General features: G+C 41.9%; 1 protein-coding gene across 1 annotated transcript in view; it reads right to left on the bottom strand.

The window, feature by feature from the left end:
* Positions 1 to 21,317, bottom strand: part of Liph (lipase H) — a 37,011-nt gene extending 15,694 nt beyond the window's left edge. The window contains exons 1-3 of the mRNA XM_048347014.1: positions 21,278 to 21,317; positions 5,114 to 5,481; positions 3,658 to 3,766 (exon numbers count right to left, since the gene is read on the bottom strand). Of these exons, the coding sequence (XP_048202971.1) occupies positions 3,658 to 3,766; positions 5,114 to 5,481; positions 21,278 to 21,296 (496 nt within the window). The 5' untranslated portion in view covers positions 21,297 to 21,317. The remainder of the gene's footprint in view (positions 1 to 3,657; positions 3,767 to 5,113; positions 5,482 to 21,277) is intronic.
* Positions 21,318 to 23,483: the final 2,166 nt, after the last annotated feature.

The following is a 23,483-nucleotide window of genomic DNA, read 5'->3' as shown; positions in this document are numbered from 1 at the left end:
TGAGCCACCAGTGCCTGACTCTAGTAGAATCTCTGTATGAGCATTGCTTGGCTTTCATACCTAACTCAGGATAGAAGTTAGGCCCTTATGCTTGCAAAACACATCTCCACTACTTTACACCATTTGAGGGTCATATGACAAATGACAGGAGTGTTATCTCCTGTCCCCAAAGTTACATGTAAAACAGAAGAGAGAGTGTGTTTCCCTCAAAGTTACTGCTTCGAGCATCAGTCTCGCCATCCCTCCTCTCCCCGAGCTCTTCTGATTCCCAGAGGCACTGTTTTCTCTATCTTTTCTTTGCTCAACTCCACCCCACACCCCAGCCTGTCTTCTGTCCACTCCCAATTGAAACTGGTGTGGGAGGAGATGGGCCAACACCCTGGCACTCAAGTGCCCAGCACAGGATTTATTCAACACAACAGGGAAGACTCCACACCTCAGAAGCCTCCTCACCCACACAGCACTTCCTGTTCGAGAAAATAAACAGTGAAAGCAGCCTCTGTTTCATGTCTGTAATCCTAGCCGCTCAGGAGACTGAGACCTGAGGATCGCAGTTCAAAGCCACCTCAGAAAGAAAAGTCTACGAGACTTTCATAACTCTCTCATCTCCAGTTAACCACCAAAAAGCTGGATGTGGGGCTATAGCTCAAGTGGTAAAGTGCTAGCTTTGAGCAAGAAAGTTCACAGACAGTGCCCATGCCCTGAGTTCAGGCCCCAGGACTGGTGCACAAACAAAGAAATAAAAAAGAAAAAGAAAAAAATGGAGCTGGGCACTGATGGCTCATGCCTGTAATCCTAGCTAGTCAGGAGGTTGAAATCTGAGAATAATGGCTCAAAGCCAGCACAGGCAAGGAAGCCATGAGACTCTTATCTCCAATTAACCACCAGAAAAGTGTAAGTGGTGCTATGGCATAAAGTAGAGCACTAACCTTAAGTGAAAAGGCTCAGGAACAGTGGCCAGGCCCTGAGTTCAAGCTCCACGACAAAAAAAAAAAAAAGGACTAACAATTGTGGCTCAGGTGGTTGAACAATAGCCTAGCCAAACCCTGAATTTGAAACCAATAGCATAAAAAAGACATGAAGATTCCTGGGCTGGGGTATAGCTTAGTGGTAGAATACTCCTGGATTTGAGCCTCAGAACCACAATTAAGTACTTAATTAGTTAATTAATTAAATGAGAAATAGAACTAAGACAATAAGAAGGAAGGGAAATGTAGGAGATGAAGCAGCCATTCGAGGCCTAGATAATACCAAGCAGGACTGCTCATTTGTGGAAAACAGGCTGCATCCCCAACCCAGCACATCCAGTGAGCCCACCCAGTGAGGGGAGGTGAAGAGAGAGGGAAAATGCTTGACTTCTGAAGCTGCTCTTGATCACAGTTCTCAGATGAATCTTAGAGCTGTGATTAATCTTGGGACTCAGAGAGGGCAAAGCGTTAACAGCTCGTGGAGGTAGAACATTGAGCTGAGGCTCAGAAGCTGAATCCAGAGCATGGAGCAGGTTACTTGTGTAAGAAAAGCAAAAGAGCAGAAAGGGAGAGCTCAACAGACCAACAAACAGGTCTTATTCAGGAGGAAAGCCTGGGAATGGCACCCAGTCTCCTGGGAGAAATGGTGCACCTCTCTTAAAATCAGGGTCTACTTTGAGTGAAGTCTGAGGTGCAGAGGGAAGTGGGGTGAGATGGAGGCTGGGTGGGTGGGCAATGTTATTTTGACTGAGGAGTTTCAAGGTTTTAACAGCATCTGTGTTCAACAGGGTTGTCAGCTTCAGACATGGCCTTGGTCTTAGGCTCTCTTCAGAGACCATTGGGTACATTTGTTCAGGGGCAAGGGGAGGGACATGGTTCGGTGAGGTCAGCAGCAAGGATAGTTCTAATATATGGCTGCCAGGGAAGGTGAGTGCTTTCAGTTTATTTTCCATCAACTCAGATCCAGAGTAGAAGGAAGGTTGGCTTGGGCCCAGAACTAGGAAAAGTCCCAGCACCAGAAGAGAACTCCCAGCAGATGAGGACAGAGGCAAACACAAAAAGAAGCCAGGGACAGTGCTCAGGCCCTGAGTTCAAGCCCCAGGACTGGCAAAAAAAAAAAAAAAGAAAGAGAGAGAGAGAGAGAGAGAGAGAGACAGAGAGAGAGAGAGAGGGAGGGAGGGAGGGAGGGAGGGAGGGAGGGAGGGAGGGAGGGAGGGAGGGAGGGAGGGAGGGAGGGAGGGAGGGAGGGAGGGAGGGAGGGAGGGAGGGAGGGAGGGAGGGAGGGAGAGAGAAATGTGTTCACTGCCTTACGTATGAAACTGTAACCCCTCTGTACATCACTTTGACAATGAAGAAATGAATAAAAACAAACAAACAAAAAACTGGGCTTGCCTTGTAGCCCAGACTGAAACTTCTCAAACTTCTGATCTTCCTGCCTCTCTCTCCTCAGTGATGAGATTAGGGACATTTTAAAATGTATAATGCTTTCTAGAATATAGGAATAATACATGTGAAACTTGAAAAGTGTTTTTGCTTCCCTAGGAAAGCAGGCAAATAAGATGAGGCAACCCTGGCCTTGAATTAAAATGACAAAAGTCATGCAGGACAATATGACCTCACATACTCAGACTAGAAGACTAGTGGGAGAAGCCAGCTTCTATGTGTGTGTGTGTGTGTGTGTGTGTGTGTGAGAGAGAGAGAGAGAGAGAGAGAGAGAGAGAGAGACTTTAAAATAGCTCCTTCAGACAAGGGCCCTAATTATGTTTTGTTTGAATAACTTATATTACCCCCCTCCCCATACATGTCTATCTTCTATGTTATCTGGACTTGAAAGATTCCCTGAACCTAAGAATGGATTCTGGGAACAGTGATAGAGAGCCCTTTTGTCTGAGAGAGCCACCTCATCTCTCTCACCTCTGAGTACAGATGGAAATTTCCTAAGCTCCAGGCAAGAGATCCCAGGGAGGAAGGGAGTCACTGGCTGCATTTCTGAGTGTTTTCATTCTGTGTTGACTAGAAAGTTGATATCTGGAGAATAAGGCCCAGCCATCAAAATCCTTCTCCTCCCACAAGACTCTGGCTGTGCCGGGGGACTGTAACACACTAGTGATGCTAGCCAGGCCATCCTGTCTGCACTGAAAGGAAGCAAACTCTGTTCTAGATCACGGATCAAATGTCCCCAAGGGACATAGCTTTTTCTAGCCATAAGAGAAATAAGGTCCATTGCCTTCTTTTCTATGACACATACAATTTATAAATATGTCACATGTATTTTATCTGAGGTCAATGGGCACTGATGGCTCACGCCTGTAGTCCTAGCTATTCAGGAGGCTGAGATCTGAGGATCATGGTTTAAAGCCAGCTCAGGCAGGAAAGTCCACGAGACTCATCTCCAATTAGCCACCAAAAAAAGCTGGAGCTATGGCTTAAGTGACAGAGTGCTATCCTTGAGCAAAAAAAGCTCAGGGACAGTGACTAGGCCCTGAATTCAAGCTCTAGGACTGGCACAAAAATTAATAATAATAATACTCTGAGGTCGTTATTATTTGATCCTTCTTTACAAGAAGACCCATACTTAGGAGGTTAAATATTTGGAAGTGCTGTGTTGGATTGCCTTTATAATGCTCCTGCAGGCAACACAGCTCCTCCAGCCTGAACAGCTGCCCATGCCCACCTACCAGAGCCTCACCTGTAATTCTCCCCAGCTGCCCGCCATACATCTCTCCAACAAATCCAGATATGTGGGCTCCCAGACTTACTCCAATCATATAAATGTTGTCAAGAGAACCTCCTTCAGCCTGGAATTTCAAGAGGTCTATCATTACAGATTGTCTACATTTGAGAAATTTCTGCTTTGTTCATATTAGGGAAATATTCCTAAGTACTACACATTTGTTATCTCATTTAAACATCCCAACAGGACTGCAGGTAGAGTTAAGTGATGGGCTCTTTGTCTAGCAATGTGCAAGGCCTAGGGTTCAATCTCCAGAAACACATGCATGCATGCACACACACACACATGCATGCACACACACACACACACACACACACACACCCCTATATCATGGTATGTCACAACTCCCATATAATATAAATATTATTCTTTTGATTATAAGATGAGGAAACCGAGGCCCAGTGTTAGAGTGATTTCTTTTCTCTTCCTCCTAGCTCAGTTTATGGAGTTCCCATAGAGAGGGAAGGAAAGAAGGTAGAAAGGGAGGGTGACCATACTGTCTACCAGCTACTACGACAGCTTGTCCTGAGCTATTCCAAGAATATCTTTTTTTAATTTTTTTTTTTTTTTTTGGCCAGTCCTGGGCCTTGGACTCAGGGCCTGAGCACCGTCCCTGGCTTCTTCCCGCTCAAGGCTAGCACTCTGCCACTTGAGCCACAGCGCCGCTTCTGGCCGCTTTCTGTATATGTGGTGCTGGGGAATCGAACCTAGGGCCTCGTGTATCCGAGGCAGGCACTCTTGCCACTAGGCTATATCCCCAGCCCCTCAAGAATATCTTTCTAGAGCTGTAAAACTCATGTCATTCCAGCTACATGGCCACCAGGCCTGACTCTGAAATAGTTAGATTTTTGTCACTTTTTGTTATTGTTAGAAGGGGCAATTTGTGAGCTAGATCACTAGATAAAATATAAAGTTGCCCCTTTTGTACCTTCTAAAGACATAAATCATTTTATGGGACCATATGTCCCTTAGTTATAGTCTTGGAGAACCTAGACATTAGGTAGGTAGCTCTTGTAGTCAAAAGACTAGCTGCAGACATAAAAGAAATTTCAAGCATTAAAACCAGGAAGCCCATCCAGTGTCTCTCCTACTCAGTGAACACCATTATTATTTGAATGATACAAAGAGCTCCCTTTCTCAACATACTCTGTCATCATCTGTGGGAAAACAATCATAAGTAATATGTAAAGCTGCAACATCTACAAGGTCAATGTTGCTTCCTTCAATCACTGTCTTGGGCAGTGTACAACCATTTCTATGTGCCTTACCAGCAAGCCCTCCCAGACCTTTAATGGGTCTTACTCAAATGGGTCTTATTCAAACGTTAACTATATATCTCTCAGCTTTAAACTGCCAGGTAATTGGCCAGTTTCATTTTGACCTTGAATCATCTAAGAGAACACTTTCTTACCAACAACTTGTCAATGAAGTCCTTCAAGATGACAGCTACTGTTCTGGTCCTACTAGAGGCATGCGAGTATATGACTGTTGTAGCTCCTCGATTCCAATCAACAACCACCACGTTCATGTCTTCTACAAGGAGCAAACCCTGTACTAAGTCCTCCATCCAGACTGGAGGAGAGCCTGTTAGCCTGAATCCATGGACAATGAAGGTAGTTTTCTTGGTCACGTTCAAGTTCCCAAATGCTGTGGAATTGATGAGTTGTGCACAGCTCAGGTTTTTCTTCGTGTAGAGCATTAACTTCACGTTTAATCCTGTGCCAACCACAGCACTGTGGAAGCTCAGCTTGGTGAATGAAGGGCATGTATCATCTGTGTCTAAAAAAAAAAAAAATAGAATGTATCACACAGCAGACACCCACGGCTCATGGCTGTAATCCCAGCTTCTAAGGAGGCTGAGAATCTGAGGATCTGGGTTTGAAGCCAGTCCAGGCAGAAAAGCCAGTAAGATTTTTTGTGGGTTTTTTTTTTTTGTCATGAATCTGAATGATTTATTGCAAGCCTGGATGCCAAGAAAATGAATGTTTTGCATTTACTGAAGGAGTGGGATAATGATGACAGAACTCCATTGGTTGATGGCTGGATTTTGTTCTTTGAACCTACAATGGTTGCTGCCAGTAAGATTTTTATCTCTAATAAACTAGTAAAAAACAGAAGTGGAGCTGTGGCTCAAGTAGTAGAGCACCAGCCTTGAGCAGAAAAGGCCAAATGAGAGTGTGAGGAGTTCTAGCTCTAGTATCAGCAAAACAAACAACAACAAAAATAGAGTCAAGCGTGCCCTAGGAAACTTCTTTCCTGACAGGATCCATGAGAACTTGGGGACTGTTTCCTCCTGGCTCCTATTCTCAATTGCTCTCTACTTGAATACCCAAAACTTCTTCCTTCTTAATTCTGAGCTTCAGAGCAGCCCATGTCTGAGGGCCCTGGTCCATTCATACTTAGTAACCCAGGTTCTTTCCTGTATGCATTTATTTGAAACTTATTGCAAAGGCCTTGGTACTTGGTCCAAAATAGAATGTGAAAAAAAGTGTAAATGAATGGTTAAAACATCAAAGACGCTTTAAAATTCTTCACTCTAAGCTGGGCACTGATGCCTCATGCCCCTATTCCTTGCTACTTAGGAGGCTGATATCTGAGGATTGAGGTTAGAAACCAGCCCAAGCAGTCAAATCTGAGAGACTTTTATTTCCAATTACCTAGCAAGAAGCTGAAAGTGGAGGTGTAGTTCAAGTGGTAGAGTGGTGGAGCAGAGTGAAAAACTTGAGCAAGAGTGCAAAGCCTTGAGTTTAAGCTCTGGGCCCAGCACAAACAAACAAACAAAAATCACTCTGGAAGAAAGGTACTCTGTATTGACCTCCAAATTCCTGCCTTTGTCTGTCCCCTGTGTGTCATACAGAGGTATAAGGAAGCATCTGCCATGTAAAGGAATCCACCTCCCTTGGCCTCCTTCACTTGCACTTCTGGTAGACTGCTTGCTATAATCTGATAGAGAACAGGCATTGAAACTGATCTGGTGTTTGTGGAGCAAGTCCCAGAGCAAATAAATGACTATTCAATTAGTCATACTGTTAAATAGAAGGTATCAGGGAGGGCTGGAGCCTTTCAGTCTTAGTCATCAATAAACTCGGCTTTGTTCCTGTTGGGCAACTGACTCATCAGGTTGCTTTGGAGAAATCTTGTCACGTTTCTCCTGTCACCTATCTGCTCAAGGGAGGAATGTAGAGAGATTAATTCTGAATGAAGTCATACTGGCCAAGAGAATATCCCTTTCTCAAGAAAACTGCTTACCTGACTATGAGCAATGCTAGGCCATGGGGTTCTCAGCCACACACCTGAGGCCTCTAGGGCTCCAAGAAGGGTTTAAGGGCAGAACTATGGATCAGCCACACCTACCAACTTCCGAGTCTACAGATGGTTCAGCCAACCTCTTGGGCTTGCTGAATACTTTATCAGAGCCCTCAGAGATTTCTTGAATTGAAACCCCTTTGTACAACTACTTAAAGAGATGGCTGATCAGACAGACAGACAGATACATCTAGTTTTGTGTGTGTATGCCAATTCTGGGGCTTGAGCTCAGAGCCTGGACACTATCCCTGAGCTTATTTTGTTCATGGTTGATGCTCTACCACTTGAGACACTGCTCCACTCCTGGCTTTTTGGTAGTTTATTGTAGAGAAAAGTCTCATAGACTTTCCTGCCTAAGATGGCATCAAGCCAAAGTTCTCAGATCTCAGCCTCCTGAGTAGCTAGGATTACAGGTACAAGCCATCATGACCCAGCTCAAGTAATTTTTTTTAATTTAAAAATTGAGACTTAGGGGCAAAAATAAAAATGAGACTTAGAATTGATGGTTACTGAACTGTAAGGACAGAACAAATAGCTTTTCAATTTTCATCTGATGGAACAATTCTAATGTCACATATAGTTAAAGCATTTTAGCTGTCTACGGGGAATGCCCTGGAGAAGTCTATTGCAAATAAGTGAAAAGAAGTCAATTTCCTTCCTCTTTGAGCTTTATGTTTATTTTCTTCTCATTCTTAGAGAATACATGTAACTTATTCAGTGAGAGTAGACTTAAACCTAGATTCTATGTCAGCCTCACTCCTTCTTCTTTCCTACCTTCCTTCCTTTCCACCTTCCTTCCTTTCCTCCTTCCTTCCTTCCTTCTCTTTCTTTCATGGCACAGCGTACTGAACTTAGGGGCTCATGCTTACTAGGCACTTTACCATTTGAACCACACCTCCAATACTTTTGCTTTTTTACTTTATTTTTCAAAAAGAATCCTGTGCTTTTGCACAGTCTGGCCTCAAACCACCATTTTCCCATCTCCACTTCTGGAGTAGCTGAAATTACCAGAATGAGCCACCACACCTGGATCAGGTGGCATTTTAGAAGGGAAGCCAGGTATTAATAAAACACATAAATGAGTATAAGATTGCTATGTGTGATAATAAACCACATGAAGGAAATACCATGTGAAGTGAGAACATCAATAAGGAAACTTGGCCTGGTCTGAGCATCTCAAGAATTTTATCATCTGAAAATATGTAAGTGCCAACAGTGGAGCATTTAAAACAACAACAATGAAGGCATTAAGCCAAGTGTGGGTGTGTTGTGCCAAGTCGCGAGACCACCACCAAGAAGACCACCGAGACTCAGACATTCCGAAATGCAATAGCAAGGCAAGACTTTATTCAAGCAGGGCCTTGTCCTACCCACCGACACAGCGGAGGTTAGGAGGCAGCCCCCACCTCCGCTTACACCGAGCTTATAAAGGCCAAAGACAAAGTTACAGCAATCAGGTGTTTAAGCAAGCAAGATTACGGGTACAAATCTGATTGGCTCAGGGCTCGAGGCATTCTAGGGGCAGTTAGAGTTAAGCATTCCCAGTTGTTAGAGTTCTCCACCGGCTGGCTGGGCCCTAATAAGCTAGTCCTGGGTTTGCTCACAGGGCCTGCTTATCTCACGTTTATGTGGTAAAGTGGGGCCTGACTTCAAAGTCTGGCTCTTCATTTCCCCCCTTCAGGTGTGCACACCTCAGCACTTAGGAGATTGGGCAGGAGGATCACAAGATTGAGGCCTGCCTGAACTTCAGGGAGCACAGTTGAGCTGGTCATTCTTGCTCCATGTCAGATGCCCTCTATCAGGCTACTTTGGCCTTGGGACTCCCCATCTGTCTGACTGAGATATTGCCAGAACTGTGCTCAGGTTTGAGGCTCTTCCCTATCCAATTTTACTTTCCTCTCATTTCTCAGGTACAATTCCTACTCCCTGTCCCTGTACTCTTCCATGCCCTCCCTCAAAAAAAAATGGCTAGCATGCCCAAGCCAATCTTGGTGTCTGTTTCTTGCAGGATCAGAAGTGAAATAATTGGATTTAACACTGTAATGCTTTGTTGACTGATGCTGGTGCCTGAAGGTTCACTACCTCTTGCTATGTAACTGTGCTCGTTTTGATTGATAGCTTGTTTGCTTTGTATTTGTGTGCTCTTTTATCATATTGGGAAGTTATTTATTTTCTTGCTTGCTTGTTCATTTGTTTATCTCACCAGTATTAGGGCTGCAACTTATGGTCTCATACTCTTGCTTGGCTTTTTATTTTTAGTTCAAGGCTGGCATTCTACCTCTTGAATCACACCTCTGGCTTTTTTTTTTTTTTTTTTTTGCCAGTCCTGGGCCTTGAACTCAGATCCTGAATACTGTCCCTGGCTTCTTTTTGCTCAAGGCTAGCACTCTAGCTGTTGAACCACAGCGCCACCTCTGGCTTTTTCTATATATGTGGTGCTAAGGAATCGAACCCAGAGCTTCATGTATGCAAGCCAAACACTCTGCCACTAGGCTATATTCCCAGCAGACACCTTTGGCTTGTTTGTTGGTTAATTGGAGATGTGAGTCTCTCAGATTTGTCTGCCCCGGCTGGCTTTCAACTGAGATCTTCAGCATCCTGAGTAGTTAGGATTGCAGGCACCTGGAGAAGTTTGGTTTTATGTGAAATATTATCAGTTCTGTCATGAGGTGCAAATGTGTAGAACTGCACATGGACAGTGACTGCTCAGTCACTGCAAAATTAGGTATAATTTCCAGTGTGTAACTGGATCTGGAAACTGTGTTGGACTATCATGAGCATGGTGCTTTCTGCCATGTGTCCTACTGATGACACTTTCTGTTTCCGCTTTCATACTCTAACCAGTGACCTTTTCACAGTCACTCAGTGACAGGCACTTCCTACCATGTTTTTGCTGCCTAGTGCTTTTCCTTGATTGTTTCAATGTCTAGAATGGCACCTAAGCCAAGTGTTGACATACTGGCTAATTTTGCCTTGCCTAAGAAGGTTGCCATGCACCCACCACAGGGAAGTTAGATAGGCTCTGTTCAAGCACCAGTTATAGTGCTATGAGCTACTCATCTAGTGTTAATAAGCAGTATACATAAAAATATGTTTAAACAAGACACATAGGAGGGTATTTACTGACCAGGTAACAAAAGTACTGCTACCTGGAAAGCTTGCAGATACCTAACCCTATATTTCCCTAGGAGCAATAGTTCTGTAATCCCAATTGAGTGTTTGAGGCCACGTTATAGAACATAGCTACCACAAATAACAAGAATGTATGCATAATCCTAGCTACTCGGGAGCCTCGGATCTGAGGATAGGGGTTTGAAGCCAACCTGGGCAGAAAATTCTGTGAGATTCTTATCAGCAATATTAACCAACAAAAACCCATAAGTGTGGGCTAGGAATGCGGCATAGTGGTAGAGTGCTTGTCTAGCATGCATGAAACCCACATACACAGAAAAAGCCAGAAGTGGCACTGTGGCTCAAATGATAAGAGTGCTAGCCTTGAGCAAAAAAAAGCCAGGGACAGTGCCCAGGCCCGGAGTCCAAGCCCCAGGACTGACAAAAAAAAAAAAAAAAATAAGTGAAGCTGTGGCTCAAGTGGGAGAGTACCAGCCTTGAGCAAAAAAGCCAAGTGAGAGTTTGAGGCCCTGAGTTCAAGCCCTAGCACAAACAAACACATACACACACACACACACACACACACACACACACACAGAATGCATGTGTAACAATCATTTTATGGGACTGATAGGACGGTTCAAGTGGTAGAGGATTGCCTAGCACAAGCATAAGGTCATGAGTTCAAGCCCCAGTACCACCAGAGGAGAGGGGAAAAAAATCATCTTCAGTCAAGCACCAGCGGCTCATTCCGGTAATCCTAGCTACTCCAGAGGCTGAGATATGAGGATTGAGGTTCAAAGTGTGCTCAGGCAGGAAAGTGTGAGAGACTTTTATCTCCAATTAACTACCAAAAAAGCTGGAAATGAAACTGTGGCTCCAGTGGTAGTGTGCCAGCCTTCAGCAAAAAAGCTCAGGGACAGGGCCCAGGCCCCGAATTCAAGCTCCAAGATTGGCACCAGAAGCAAACAAACAAACAAACCTCATCATCTATATGAAGCCGAGCCCAGCAACATGTACCTATAGTCCTAGCAAATGAAGAGCTTGATGTAGGAGGATGGCTTGAGCTGTGCAGTTCCAGACTAGCCTGAGTGACGGGCAAAAAAGCAACATATCCTAGAATCACAGTTCCCTGGTTACATAGTTTGATGTCTGTGTAATACTTGGCCCTCAACTCATTCTTTTCCTGGGCTTCTCCTTTCCCCTAGGAGACTAACTGCTGCTGTCTTCCCACGGGGAGTTCATGTTTACTTCTAAGTTTGTTCATATCCTGACATGAATTTATTAGCCTAATGATGTGTTTAATGGCTTCACTCACATTATGTCCCTTAAATTCTAATTTGTGTTCTTACTGCTAAAGGGGCCAGCTACCTTGTATGTCTTCTTTTTGTTATCCTGTTGTTTTGTTGCAAGGTCAAGGTTGCTCAAAGGCAGCCTTAACCGAGGACAATCAAGTAACCATAGAACATGTTAGACTGGTTTTTAAAGCTTAACTTCTGCTATCAGGGTTCATTTGAAAGAGGAGAAATCAGGCCTGTCCCTTTCAGGCTACTTTGAAATTCAATTATCCCCTGTTGCCATTTGGAAAATTACAATTGGATGGATGATGTCTGCAACACTATCTGATGAGAAATTCAGATTCAAATACTGCATTCTCTTTCTTAAGTTAAAAGGAACATATAGATAGAAAAACAGGACATAAGATATCACAAGAAATGTACACACTGCCCTACTATGTAACTGTACCCTTTTTGCACAACACCTTGTCAAAAAATTTGTGTTCAAGTAATAAACAAATAAATTTTTTTTAAAAAAGGGACATATATAAGCTGGGTGTGGTAGCTCCTGCCTACAATCCTAGCTACTCAGGAAGCTGAGATCTGAGAATTAAGGTCTGAAGCCAACCTGAGCAGAAAAGTCTATGAGACTCTTATCTAAAATTAAACACACACACACACACACACACCCCAAAGCTGGAAATAGAGCTGTGGGTCAAGTAGCAAAGCATCAGCCTTGAGTGAAAAAGCTAAAGGACAGTGCCCAGGCCCTGAGTTCAAAACCCCATACCAACACACACACATACATACACACACCACCACCACCATCACCATCACCACCAACAACAAAAAGCCATATCCAAGTTAAGCAATCTGCTCTAACTTTGATACCAATCGTTTATTTGTATGTAAGACATTGTGTTATAATCTGATCATAGTTGTCCACAAGCCAAAGCTGACCACACCAATTTTTATGCTGTTCATGGCTGCTTTTCTGCCTACTAGCTGAGTTCAGTGGTCGCGATCATGGGCCACAAAGCTGAAAATATTTATGAAAAAAAATTGTCACCCCTGATCTAACAACAACTCCTCCTCCTCCTCCTCCTCCTCTTCTTCCTCCTCCCCCTCCTCCCCCTCCCCCTCCCCTCCCCCCTCCCCCTTCTCCTCCTCCTCTTCCTCCTCCGCCCTTGAATTACAATCTCAACATTCTCAGTCTTCCAAGCATAAGTCACTGGTACTCAGCCTTAGTGTAACATCTTAAAACAAAATGGCAACATGATTTTAGAAGAAAACGTAAGTTTGAGGTCTAACCCCACAGCCTACTTGCTTTGTGAACCTTATTAATTAATTCATCAGCTAACATCTTTAGACCTCATTTTGCATTTGTCAAATGAACATAATAATGATAATTTGTCAGGCAGTATGATACAGAGCCATATGAAGCAAAAGAAAAAGCACGCAAATGCATATTATCAGAATCTCTCTCTCTCTTCCAGTTCAGATCCTCTGCCTTGTAATGTCCTATCTACTCAATCCAGGAGATAAGCGTCCCATGGAAAACGGAGAGTATTACACAAAAAGCTTGAAATTGGAGCATCCTGGTGCAAACCTGGCTCCTCGTCCCAGGCGGCTGCACCCGCGGGTCATTTGAGGAGCCCAACTGGTCATCTGAGGAGGTCTCCCTGGAATCCAACCCCAGATCTCTGTATTCAGAGGCCCAGGACCATCTATGGCGTGTCCAAGGTACACACGGAGCTCATGGGAGAATATTATTACTGGTATGGCCTAGATTTCTGGTGTCTGCTATACCCTGGGATCATTTCAGCAGATTCCCAGCCTGGAAGAGGAATGATGGACCACAAGCCGCAAGTTTGAATGTAACAAATGAGAAAATTATTTCACCTAGAAGTGGGACAGACCTTGATGTTCATCAGAGAACACACAGGAGAGAAACCTTATGAATGCAACAAATGTGGACAGACTTTGGCATGGATAATAGAATTCACACAGGTGAGAAACCTTGTAAACATAGAAAGTCTTTCAACCAAAACTCACTTTAGCAGGCCTAAGAGAATTCACACATGTGAGAAACGTTAGGAATGTAATATATGTGGAATGCCTTTCACCTGGAAGAAAACTCAGTTTGCATTGGAAACCCAAACAGGATAAAAGCCTTGTGAATGTAAATCCATTTTTTAAAAAAGAACTCTTAAAACAAGCTCCGATTGTGTGGCGACCAGCAACTAGAGTAGAGAGAGCTAACAAAGAATATTGCTTATAAAGTTTACTTGCACATATGAAAATACAATTAGGTTATTAATATGGAGAAGATAACATGACATCCTACATAATTTCATAGAAAAGTCCATTCTGTGCATATTAGGTAACATAATGAATTCTACTGAATAATCAACAAAAAATATTGTCTCTAAAGTGAACATAATTGTCTGCCTACTGAAAAAATAGTCAATATGTTTAATGAAATTAACAGCAAGATAAACTTAGAAATCAGACTACTCAGTAAATTTTTTAATTTGTCATTGAAATCAGATATTTTAGAATGTCTCTTTCAAAAGTGTTACATTTGATTTTAGATAATCAATCTCTTGTTTAATGTGTACTTAAACGTAATCTTAATGGCAAAAAAAAAAAAAGAAAAAAAATATCTCCTGAGGGATAGGGATTGGGTCTGGTGATAAAGCACTTGCTTAGCATGTGTGAGACCCTAGGTTCAATCCCCAGCACCACAAACCAAATGAAACAAATGTATTTTGAACCAAGTGGGAAAAGTTTGTGAAAGCTCTACAATTAAAAAAAAAAAAATGTGACTGGGAATATGGCCTAGTGGCAAGAGTGCTTATCTCGCATACATGAAGCCCTGGGTTTGATTCCTCAGCACCACATATATAGAAAAGGCCAAAGGTGGCTCTGTGGCAGAGTGCTAGCCTTGAGCAAAAAGAAGCCCCAGACAGTGCTCAGGCCCTGAGTTCAAGCCCCAGGACTGGCAAAAAAAAAAAAAAAGACTATATAAATTCCTGTGTCTTTCAGTCTGCTCACACAAACCATTGTCAACTATCATAAGCTGCCTAGCAAGGCCTAGTCCTGTGCCCTAAAACTAGGAACAGCTGGCTGATTGGAAATACCTTCTATGATATAATAGCATAGATGATAAAACAAAAACTGTTCAACATTTTGTGTATCATTACTTTATTTGAATTGATGTGATTTTTGTAAAATATTGCATTAAAATATCCTTTCTCTTGACTCTTTGAGTTTTGGTACTCTGCCTCTTCTTAGATTTTGTACCTGGTGAATGTCACTCTTCTTATTCACCTCCTCTTCATCCTGGCTCTGCTTTCAGAATTGTATGGTTATATTAGAGATAATGCCTGTAAGGTATCTAGAATGCTTTCTGGCACAAAGTAGATGCTCAAAAAAATAAAATAAAATAGGAGTTGTTGATGATGTTGATGATACATTGGAATGATACAATTTACTTTGAAGGTTGTTAGATAGACTAAATGAAATGCTATAAGCAAATTACCTGGCATGAAATTGATTAGAAAATAGATACTCAATAAGTATTAATTCCTTTCGTTCTGTCATTTTCATTTCCTTAACTAAGGATTCCTAAAATTCTGTGAGCCAACATAAAGTGCCAGAATTTCTCCTTGGTAGCACAGAACCAAGAGTCTGAGACCTGAGTTTGGTACTTGCTCTCATGAATAAAGTTTAAAAATTAATAGAATACAATTTTTCTCAAACTAAAATGTAAGACTAGGTGGTTTTTTTCATTTCCTAGAGATTAGGTCAAGTATCCCCCACCCTCTGCCCGAATAATGTCCTTTAGTATAGTGGTTCATACATGTAATCCTAGCTACTTAGGAAGCCAACATCCAGAAGATCAATAGTTTAAGCCAGTCCTCAAGACTCCATCGCTGATTAACCAGCAAAAAGTCAGACAGTAGGTGTGGCTCAAGTGGTAGAGCAGCAACCAAGTAAACAAGACATGCAAGCTCAAGGCACTGACTTCAAGACCCAATACTACACACCACACACACACACACACACACACACACACACACACACACACACAATTAACAAAGATGATTCCACGTGCTACAACAAAATGAAGCTCATAATCTACACCAAGGAAAGATTACTTTCAAAAGCATTATAAAAGAAAAAAATGCCAGATTACAGGCTCAATTCAAGAGGTTGAGATCTGAGAATCCTGGCTTGAAGCCAGCCCTGGACAGACAAATCCATTCAACTCTTATTTCCTGTTAACCAGCAAAATCCAGAAGTGAGGGCATGGCCCAAGTGTTAGTGCCAGCCTTGAGCAAAAAAGCTAAGTGAGAGCATGAGGCCCTGAGTTCAAGCCCTAGTAACAGTGCAACACACACACACACACACACACACACACACACACAGAGGTAATGATAATAATAGTAATACAATAAAAAAAAGAGGTCAGTCACGAATAACAATGTATTTTGATTTCATCTTATGAAATATCCAGAATAGTGAAATCTGTAGAGACAGAAAATACACTAGTGGATATTGAGAGTTGAGCAAGACAAAAATGGGTATTATAAACAAAGAGAACAGAGTACCTTTTTGCAATCATGAATTTCTTTTTCTAGTGCTGGGAATGGAACCCATGGCCTCATATATGCACTAAGCTCTAAGCCACTGAACTTCACCCTAATTGCACACTTTAAGTAGATGAATAATAAAGTAAACGAATTATGCCTCAATAAAGCTGTTAAAAAGCAAAACAGGGGCTGGGAATGTAGCCTAGTGGCAAGAGCACTTGCCTCGTATACATGAAGCCCTGGGTTCAATTCCCCAGCACCACATATATAGAAAATGGCCAGAAGTGGCGCTGTGGCTCAAGTGGCAGAGTGCTAGCCTTGAGCAAAAAGAAGCCAGGGACAGTGCTCAGGCCCTGAGTCCAAGGCCCAGGACTGGAAGAAAAAAAAAAAAAAGCAAAACAAAACAGGTAGTGGCTCACGCTTACTTGTGAGATGGATGAAGAAAGATCATTTGAGCCCAGATGTTCAGGCCAGCCTGCACATTGAGAGAACCCATCTCAAAAAGATGAAATGAAACAAAACCAAAGCTTCTAGTCAGGAGCCAATAGCTCACATCTGTAATCCTCGCTACTCCAGAGGCTAAGTAAGACCTGGAGAGATCCTAGGCAGGAAATTTCAAAAGATTCTTATCTTGGATTAACCAGCAAAATGCCAGACTGGAAGCATGACTCAGTAGTAGAGCATCAGCAATGAGTGAAAAAGCCAAGCAAGATCTTGAAGCTTTGAGTTCTCTAATGAGGCTCTGAGTTAAAGCCCCAATAAAAGCAAAAATAAAACAAAAAACGTCTTACACACACTTAAAAACAAAACCCCCAAAACAACAACAAGAAAACGTAGATGTTTTTGAGATAATTCTCTATAGTCACTGATTCTGGATCCTGGTTTTTATTTTTTCCAACTGAAGATGAGATTGCTAGACCATGCTCTACCACTGCAGGTTAAAAAAGCCCCCTGTCTCCATACCTGTCTTACTCTTACATTTCAACTGTTACATTGTTTATGTGGGTGGGATAGATATGTTTCTTCCATAAACTTATTTGATATGAATTCCAGTCAAATGAAAAGAAAAGTATGATTCTAGGCCATGGATATAGCTCAGTGATACAGTACTTATCTAGCATGTGTTAAGTCCTGAATTTGATTCCCAGCAAAGACGGGGTGGGGAGGGAGCGTGTAGGTAGGGAAAGGGGAGATAGGAAGAGAGGCAAGTACAGAGAAAGACAAAAGTGTGAGACAAGAATATTAGTCCTATTCCCTTTCTGAGGAAAGTTTCAGACCATCCTTTTGCTCTGAATCTCCTTTTTATAAGACACACAGACTTGGAACTAAAGGCAATTGCTTGTGCTGTCTCAGTCACACTCAGATCTGGCTTTTTACCTTCTACTTTCTTTAGGACCTAATTTAACGTTTCACATTTCTGACTGCAGGGAAACCTACCTCTTCGTAGGGAAGAAACTCTTCATTTATAGCCAAAGAGGTGTCTGTGAAAAGATGGAATTGTAGGCGAAATGACCCTTTGATGTGGCCACTGTGGATGTGAGCAAAGGAGAGATCTGAGATTTTATGAGTCAGTAAGCAAAAGTGGGTTTGTAATATGCATCTTAATATGACTGACTTAGCTTATTGTTAAAAATGAACAAATTAGTGGGCGCCAGTGTTTCACACCTGTAATTCTAGCTACTGAGAAGGCTGAGATTTGAGGATCACAGTTTTGGGTAGGAAAAGTCTGAGAGACTCAAGTCTGTAATTAACCACAAAAATCCAGAAGTAGAACTGTAGTTCAAGAGGTAGAGTGTTAGCTTTAAGCAAAAGAGCCCAGGGATAGTGCCCAGGCTTCATGTTCAAGTCCTAGAACAGGAAAACACATACACACGCATACACACACACACACACACACACACACACACACACACACACACACACACACACACACCATCTAGCCAGGCACTGGTGGCTCAAATCTATAACCCTTGTTAATCAGGAGGCAGAGATATGAGGCTTATGTTTGGCAGCCAGACTGGGCAGAAAAGTCCATGAGACTCTTATTTCCAATTAACTACCAAAAAGGTAGAAGTGGAGCTATAGCGAAGTGGTAAGAGTGCCAGCTTTGAACAAAAAAGCTAAGAGACAGTGCCCAGACCCTAAATTCAAGCTCCAAGTACATACACACTCACACACACACACACACACACACACAATTATGACAAAAAGACAATTTAGAACCATATTTATCAGTATGTGTTCTTAGGGCTACCTGAAATCGAAAAACATGGAGGCCTTGTTTACAATGTAGATTCTAGTATTTCACTCCAGACTCTTAGAGTCTGGATCTTTGGGGTGAAGTCTACATTTTTAATCACTTTCCCCACTCCTGGATGATTCTGATATACTTTAGAGCTCTCTAGCCATTCTGTGTCCACTAGCAAGATCATAGCAAACATTCCTATCATGACTTCACAAAGATTAGCACAGCAAAACTAAGATCTTTGAAGCGAATGATTTATTTATGTTCTTGGGATTTCTGAATCCTATCTTAACTCTTGCTAACTTGGTGACAAGACAATGAAGAAATGAAAAGCCTAAGCATTTGTGACTAATCATTTCTGCTATTGCAAGCATATGACCCACCTACCTCCCACACACGAAAGTTTCAGCTTCATTGTTTCTAGACTTTGAAAAGTTTAGATTTAGCTTATAGCTACAAAAGCTTTTTTTGTGTGGCGTGTCTCTGCTTTGATTCTATCTTCAAAATTCACCTAAAATAAGATTTCATTTATGAGATGCTAAGTAAAAAGGCAGGTCACAAACAAGTTAACTTGCCATTATTCCAAATTTGTAAATAGAGATATGTAACAAGAGACTGGAAGGAAGCACCCAGAAAGCATCATAAAGTTTCTGTGTTATGATTAGCTCTAATTCATCTAAGATATTGTTTAATTTATGCACGTGTGTGTGTGTATGTGTGTAAAACAGTAGTGAGACTTGAACTAAGAGTCTATGCTCTCCCTTGGCTTTTTCTGCTCAAGGCTGACACTCTACCTCTTAAACCACATCTCCAGTTCCAGCTTATGCTGGGTAATTGGAAGTGTTTCTCAGATTTGTCTGCCTAGGTTGGCATGGAACTGTAATCCTTAGATCTCAGTCTCCTCAGCAGCTTGGTTACAGGTGTGAGCCAGTGGCTCTCATTTTTGAAAGTTAAAAATTATAATAAGCATATGTCTCAAACTATTGACTTCTCAGTAATATGTCATCATTAGTATAATTTTAACATACTAGGAAACTAATTTCAAACCTGTATACTAAGGACTTGAAGGTATAGCTTAGAGTCCTTGCTTAACATACGTAGGCCTTGGATTTGATCCCCAGCACCAGAGACAGAGACAGAGAGAGAGAGAGAGAGAGAGAGAGAGAGAGAGAGAGAGAGAGAGAGAGAGAGAGAGAGAGAGAGAGAGATTATATCTGTAGGCCTGAAATCTTAATATAAATGAAACTTTTCTATTTTTTCTTAGCTTTATTTATGGGTATATCCACATAGTTTTAATAGCTGTAATTCTAGTTTACACATTTGAATTCTATTTCTTCAACAAAGCATCAAAATTGTTTTAAAAGTTACTTTAAAAAAAATTAAATTAGGGGCTGGGGATATGGCCTAGTGGCAAGAGCGCTTGCCTCGTATACATGAAGCCCTCGGTTTGATTCCCCAGCACCACATATACAGAAAATGGCCAGAAGTGGCGCTGCGGCTCAAGTGGCAGAGTGCTAGCCTTGAGCAAAAAGAAGCCAGGGACAGTGCTCAGGCCCTGAGTCCAAGGCCCAGGACTGCCCCCCCCCCAGAAAAAAAAATTTAAATTGGCCAAGTGCCAGTGGCTCATGCTGGTAATCCGAGCAACTCAGGAGGCTGAGATCTGAGGATTGCTGTTCAAATCTAAACCAGGCAGGAAAGTCTCTGAGACACTTATTTCCAATTAGCCACCAAAAAGCCACTGTGGATCAAGTGGTAAAGCACTAGGCTTGAGCAAAAGAGTTCAGGTACAGCTCCCAGGCTCTGAGTTCAAGCTCTAGGACCAGCACAGAAGACAAAACAACCCCACAAAATTGATATGACCTATTCCTGTAATAGGAACATCTCTGTTTAGTCACAAGTTATTATAAGAAACACAGATCATGATTTCTGCATATGAGACCTCTGCCTTCCTTTTATTATTTATTTGGTTGTTTGTTTATATGCTTGTTTTTGTACCAATACAGAGGCTTCAAACTCAGAGCCTCACACTCTCTCTTTCTTTTTTGCTTCAGGCAGGTGCTTTGCCATTTAGCCACTCACCTCTATCTCCTTCAAGTCCCTTTTAACACTTATTTCTCGGGATTGGGGGTATAGTTCAGTGGTTGGGTGCTTACTTAATATGTATATAATCCTTGGTCTGATTCCTAGCCTCAAAGAAATCTATAAAAAGTTGTTTCTTTGAAATAAATTCCCAGAAATTACTTTACAAGCTCAGAGGTTATGAATATTTTTATGGATCTTAATATGTAACATATTTCCCCTTGCCCTTCAAAACACTTTGTTATCATAAGCTCGTGAGAAAGAGCCGGGTTCCTAAGAAGGCTGAGAAGTGTCAAGTGTTTTTTCTTAAGTATTTCACTTTATTTCTATTACCAATTAATGATCTTTGAGTTATCACAATGCCAGGCACTATTCTAAGCAATTTAAGTATATGAAAGATTATTTTACTAATTTTATAATTAATATTATATATTTTATAAGACTAATTTTTATAATTTTATAAGACTAATCTACTCTGTATGAAAATATAAAAGAAACCTTGCTAAAACAAATTCTAAAAATTTCAGAAAATAAATTATTTCAAAAGAGATTGAAAGAAACAGAAGTGTTAGCTTTGAAAGAAACATTACCTTTGCTTTTTCAGCATATTTAGATGTTTTCTTTTTTTTAATTGTTATTTTAAAGGTGATGTACAGAGGAGTTACAGTGACATATGTCAGGTAATGAGTACATTTCTTTTTGGACAATGTCCTCCCTTCCCTCAGCATATTTAGTTTTTGCACATGACGAAAAATTAATTTAAAGAAATAGTGTCCCTTGTTTTTAGGAACAAGTTTTCTTTAGTATTGGGAGGTTTGTTTTACTTAAGTGTCTCTTCCTTGAAAGTGACCCTATAGAAGCTACAAAGTCCACTGAAGGAAGTAGGCTAATGACTGAGAAATGACAAGGCTAATAATATTTTCTTAAGCATTTAAGACAGCGTGGAATAAACAACCTACCTGATCTCACGAAACACATCAAACCAAGGAAGAAGTATAGCTTCCAGATATGGTGCCTGGAGAGATGAGGTGTTGCATTCATGGGGATGATCAACTTCGAAGAGCCTGAGTGAGAGCTTCCACTTCGGTCCGGTTTTGCTTACTGCCAGCTCAGATCTGGAATCCAGAGGTGTGGTGACAGCAGGAAGCAGAGGGAGGGACTAAGCGTGCTGCAGACAGGGTTGTTCCACCCCTTCAGAATCCTTGACTCCTCCCCTTTTTCAGTACAAGGTCAGATACTTTCTACCTTGCACAGTTTTATGCAGATCAGAATGTAATTTGCATTTGCAGGATGACGTGTTCAAAATAGTTTCATTCTTTGTGGGTGGTTTATTAGTTGTTTGGCTTGGGTGTGTTGAAATCAAGTGTGATCTGAGATCTTCCCTCCAGTCCTTGTGAATGAAATGACAGTCCAGTTAGTATTCGGTTGGCCCGAGTTTACAAAACCACTTTTTTTTTTTTTTTTTTGGCCAGTCCTGGGACTTGGACTCAGGGCCTGAGCACTGTCCCTGGCTTCCTTTTTGCTCAATGCTAGCACTCTGCCACTTGAGCCACAGCGCCACTTCTGTATATGTGGTGCTGGGGAATCGAACCCAGGGCCTCATGTATACGAGGCAAGCTCTCTTGCCACTAGGCCATATCCCCAGCCCTACAAAACCACTTTTTATGTTAATTTATAGAGGGTAGCCCTAGATTTTTATTAAAAGTATTTCATTATGCCTAATTATACTTGCAAAATATATCTATGCTTCAGATTAAAAAAAAACTTTTTTACAAGTGATATTAGTTTGTCTTTCCTTTTTCATTTCCTTCTTTTCTCTTTCTTTTCTTTCTTCTTTTTGTTCCCTCCCTCCCTCCCTTCCTTCCTTCCCTCTCTCCTTTCTCTCCTCCTACTCCTCTTTCTCTTCCTCACACATCACAAGGGTTGTTAAGTAGACTAAATGAGAAAATATAGCTGAATCCTTAGTTTCACACATACTATCAAGGTAAGGCCTCACAACCACAATATCCCCTCCTCTCAGAAGGCAGGCATCTGAGGATTGAAGCTCAAACCCAGCCTTAGCAGACAAATCTGAGAGACACACGGTCAATAGCTATGGAAAAATAACAACAAAGCAGGAATAGATGGCCCTGAGTTCATGTCTCAGAATACACATGCACAACACACAACTCTCCCCCTACTCTCTCTCTCACACACACACACATGGGCGCGCGCACACACACACACACACACACACACACACACACACACACGGCAGGCAGGCAGGTGACAATGTTGATAGGAGGGCTTCAGATTGGGTTTGAGGATTCCTTGAAGTTAGGATGTTTCAGGTGAGAGACTTTGGTCTACCTTTGGTTTTGTGTGTTGTTTTTGTTTTTGTTTTTGTTTGGAGAAATTAAGGGAATGTAAATAGGAAACTCAAATCCATACTTTGCCAAGCTTTTTTTATTGCTAGATGGGCTAAACCTTACTGATTTGAAACAACCCTCTGATTCAAATGAAAACTTGTTTCACATTCCTCTTAGGGAGTTGTAATGGACTACATTGCTTCCTGTTTGTCAGTGTACTTATCTGACAAATATTTGTTGAATTCCCATCAGTTTTTACTACCATATCAAGTGCTTATTGTAATAGGGAGGTCAGATCTGGCCAGTGCCATCATTAACTGTGGAGGAACTTCAGATGACTCCAGTTCAGCTTAGAGCAGAAGCCAACTCCATCTTCACTAAGATCTCCCCCACCCTATCCAGGGAAGTTCCCCTTTTCTGTGATAAGATTGTGTAAACTGCTTGACCACCTGAAGCTTGGGACGTTCAAGGTTAAACCTGTGCCCTCCCATGAGTAGGCGTAACCTGCATCATGTGAGCCCCGCCAAATCCATGACCCAATTCTAACTAGAATGATAGGTTGGTTCAAATAGATACTATGAGACAGACTGTAACTCTATTGGCCACGTGGGTGCGGCCTAGCATGCTTTGTAAGTATTGTATCTTCATTGGTCACCTGCATGTGGCAAGTTTGGCTGTGATGTTTGCCTTATAACCAGGCTGGAAGGCCACATGGGCACGCGGTTCCAGTTCCGAGTCTGGGCTGCGATCAAGACCGGTCGGTTCACTTTTTGTTCACTTTTTACTTCCCCAATAAATCTGTCTTTTTGTCATCTTG

Source organism: Perognathus longimembris, chromosome 5 (genome assembly GCF_023159225.1).
Source record: "Perognathus longimembris pacificus isolate PPM17 chromosome 5, ASM2315922v1, whole genome shotgun sequence".
Lineage (NCBI taxonomy): Eukaryota > Metazoa > Chordata > Mammalia > Rodentia > Heteromyidae > Perognathus > Perognathus longimembris.
The sequence above is the reverse complement of the archived record's forward strand: the minus strand, read 5'-3'. Positions and strand labels throughout refer to the sequence as shown.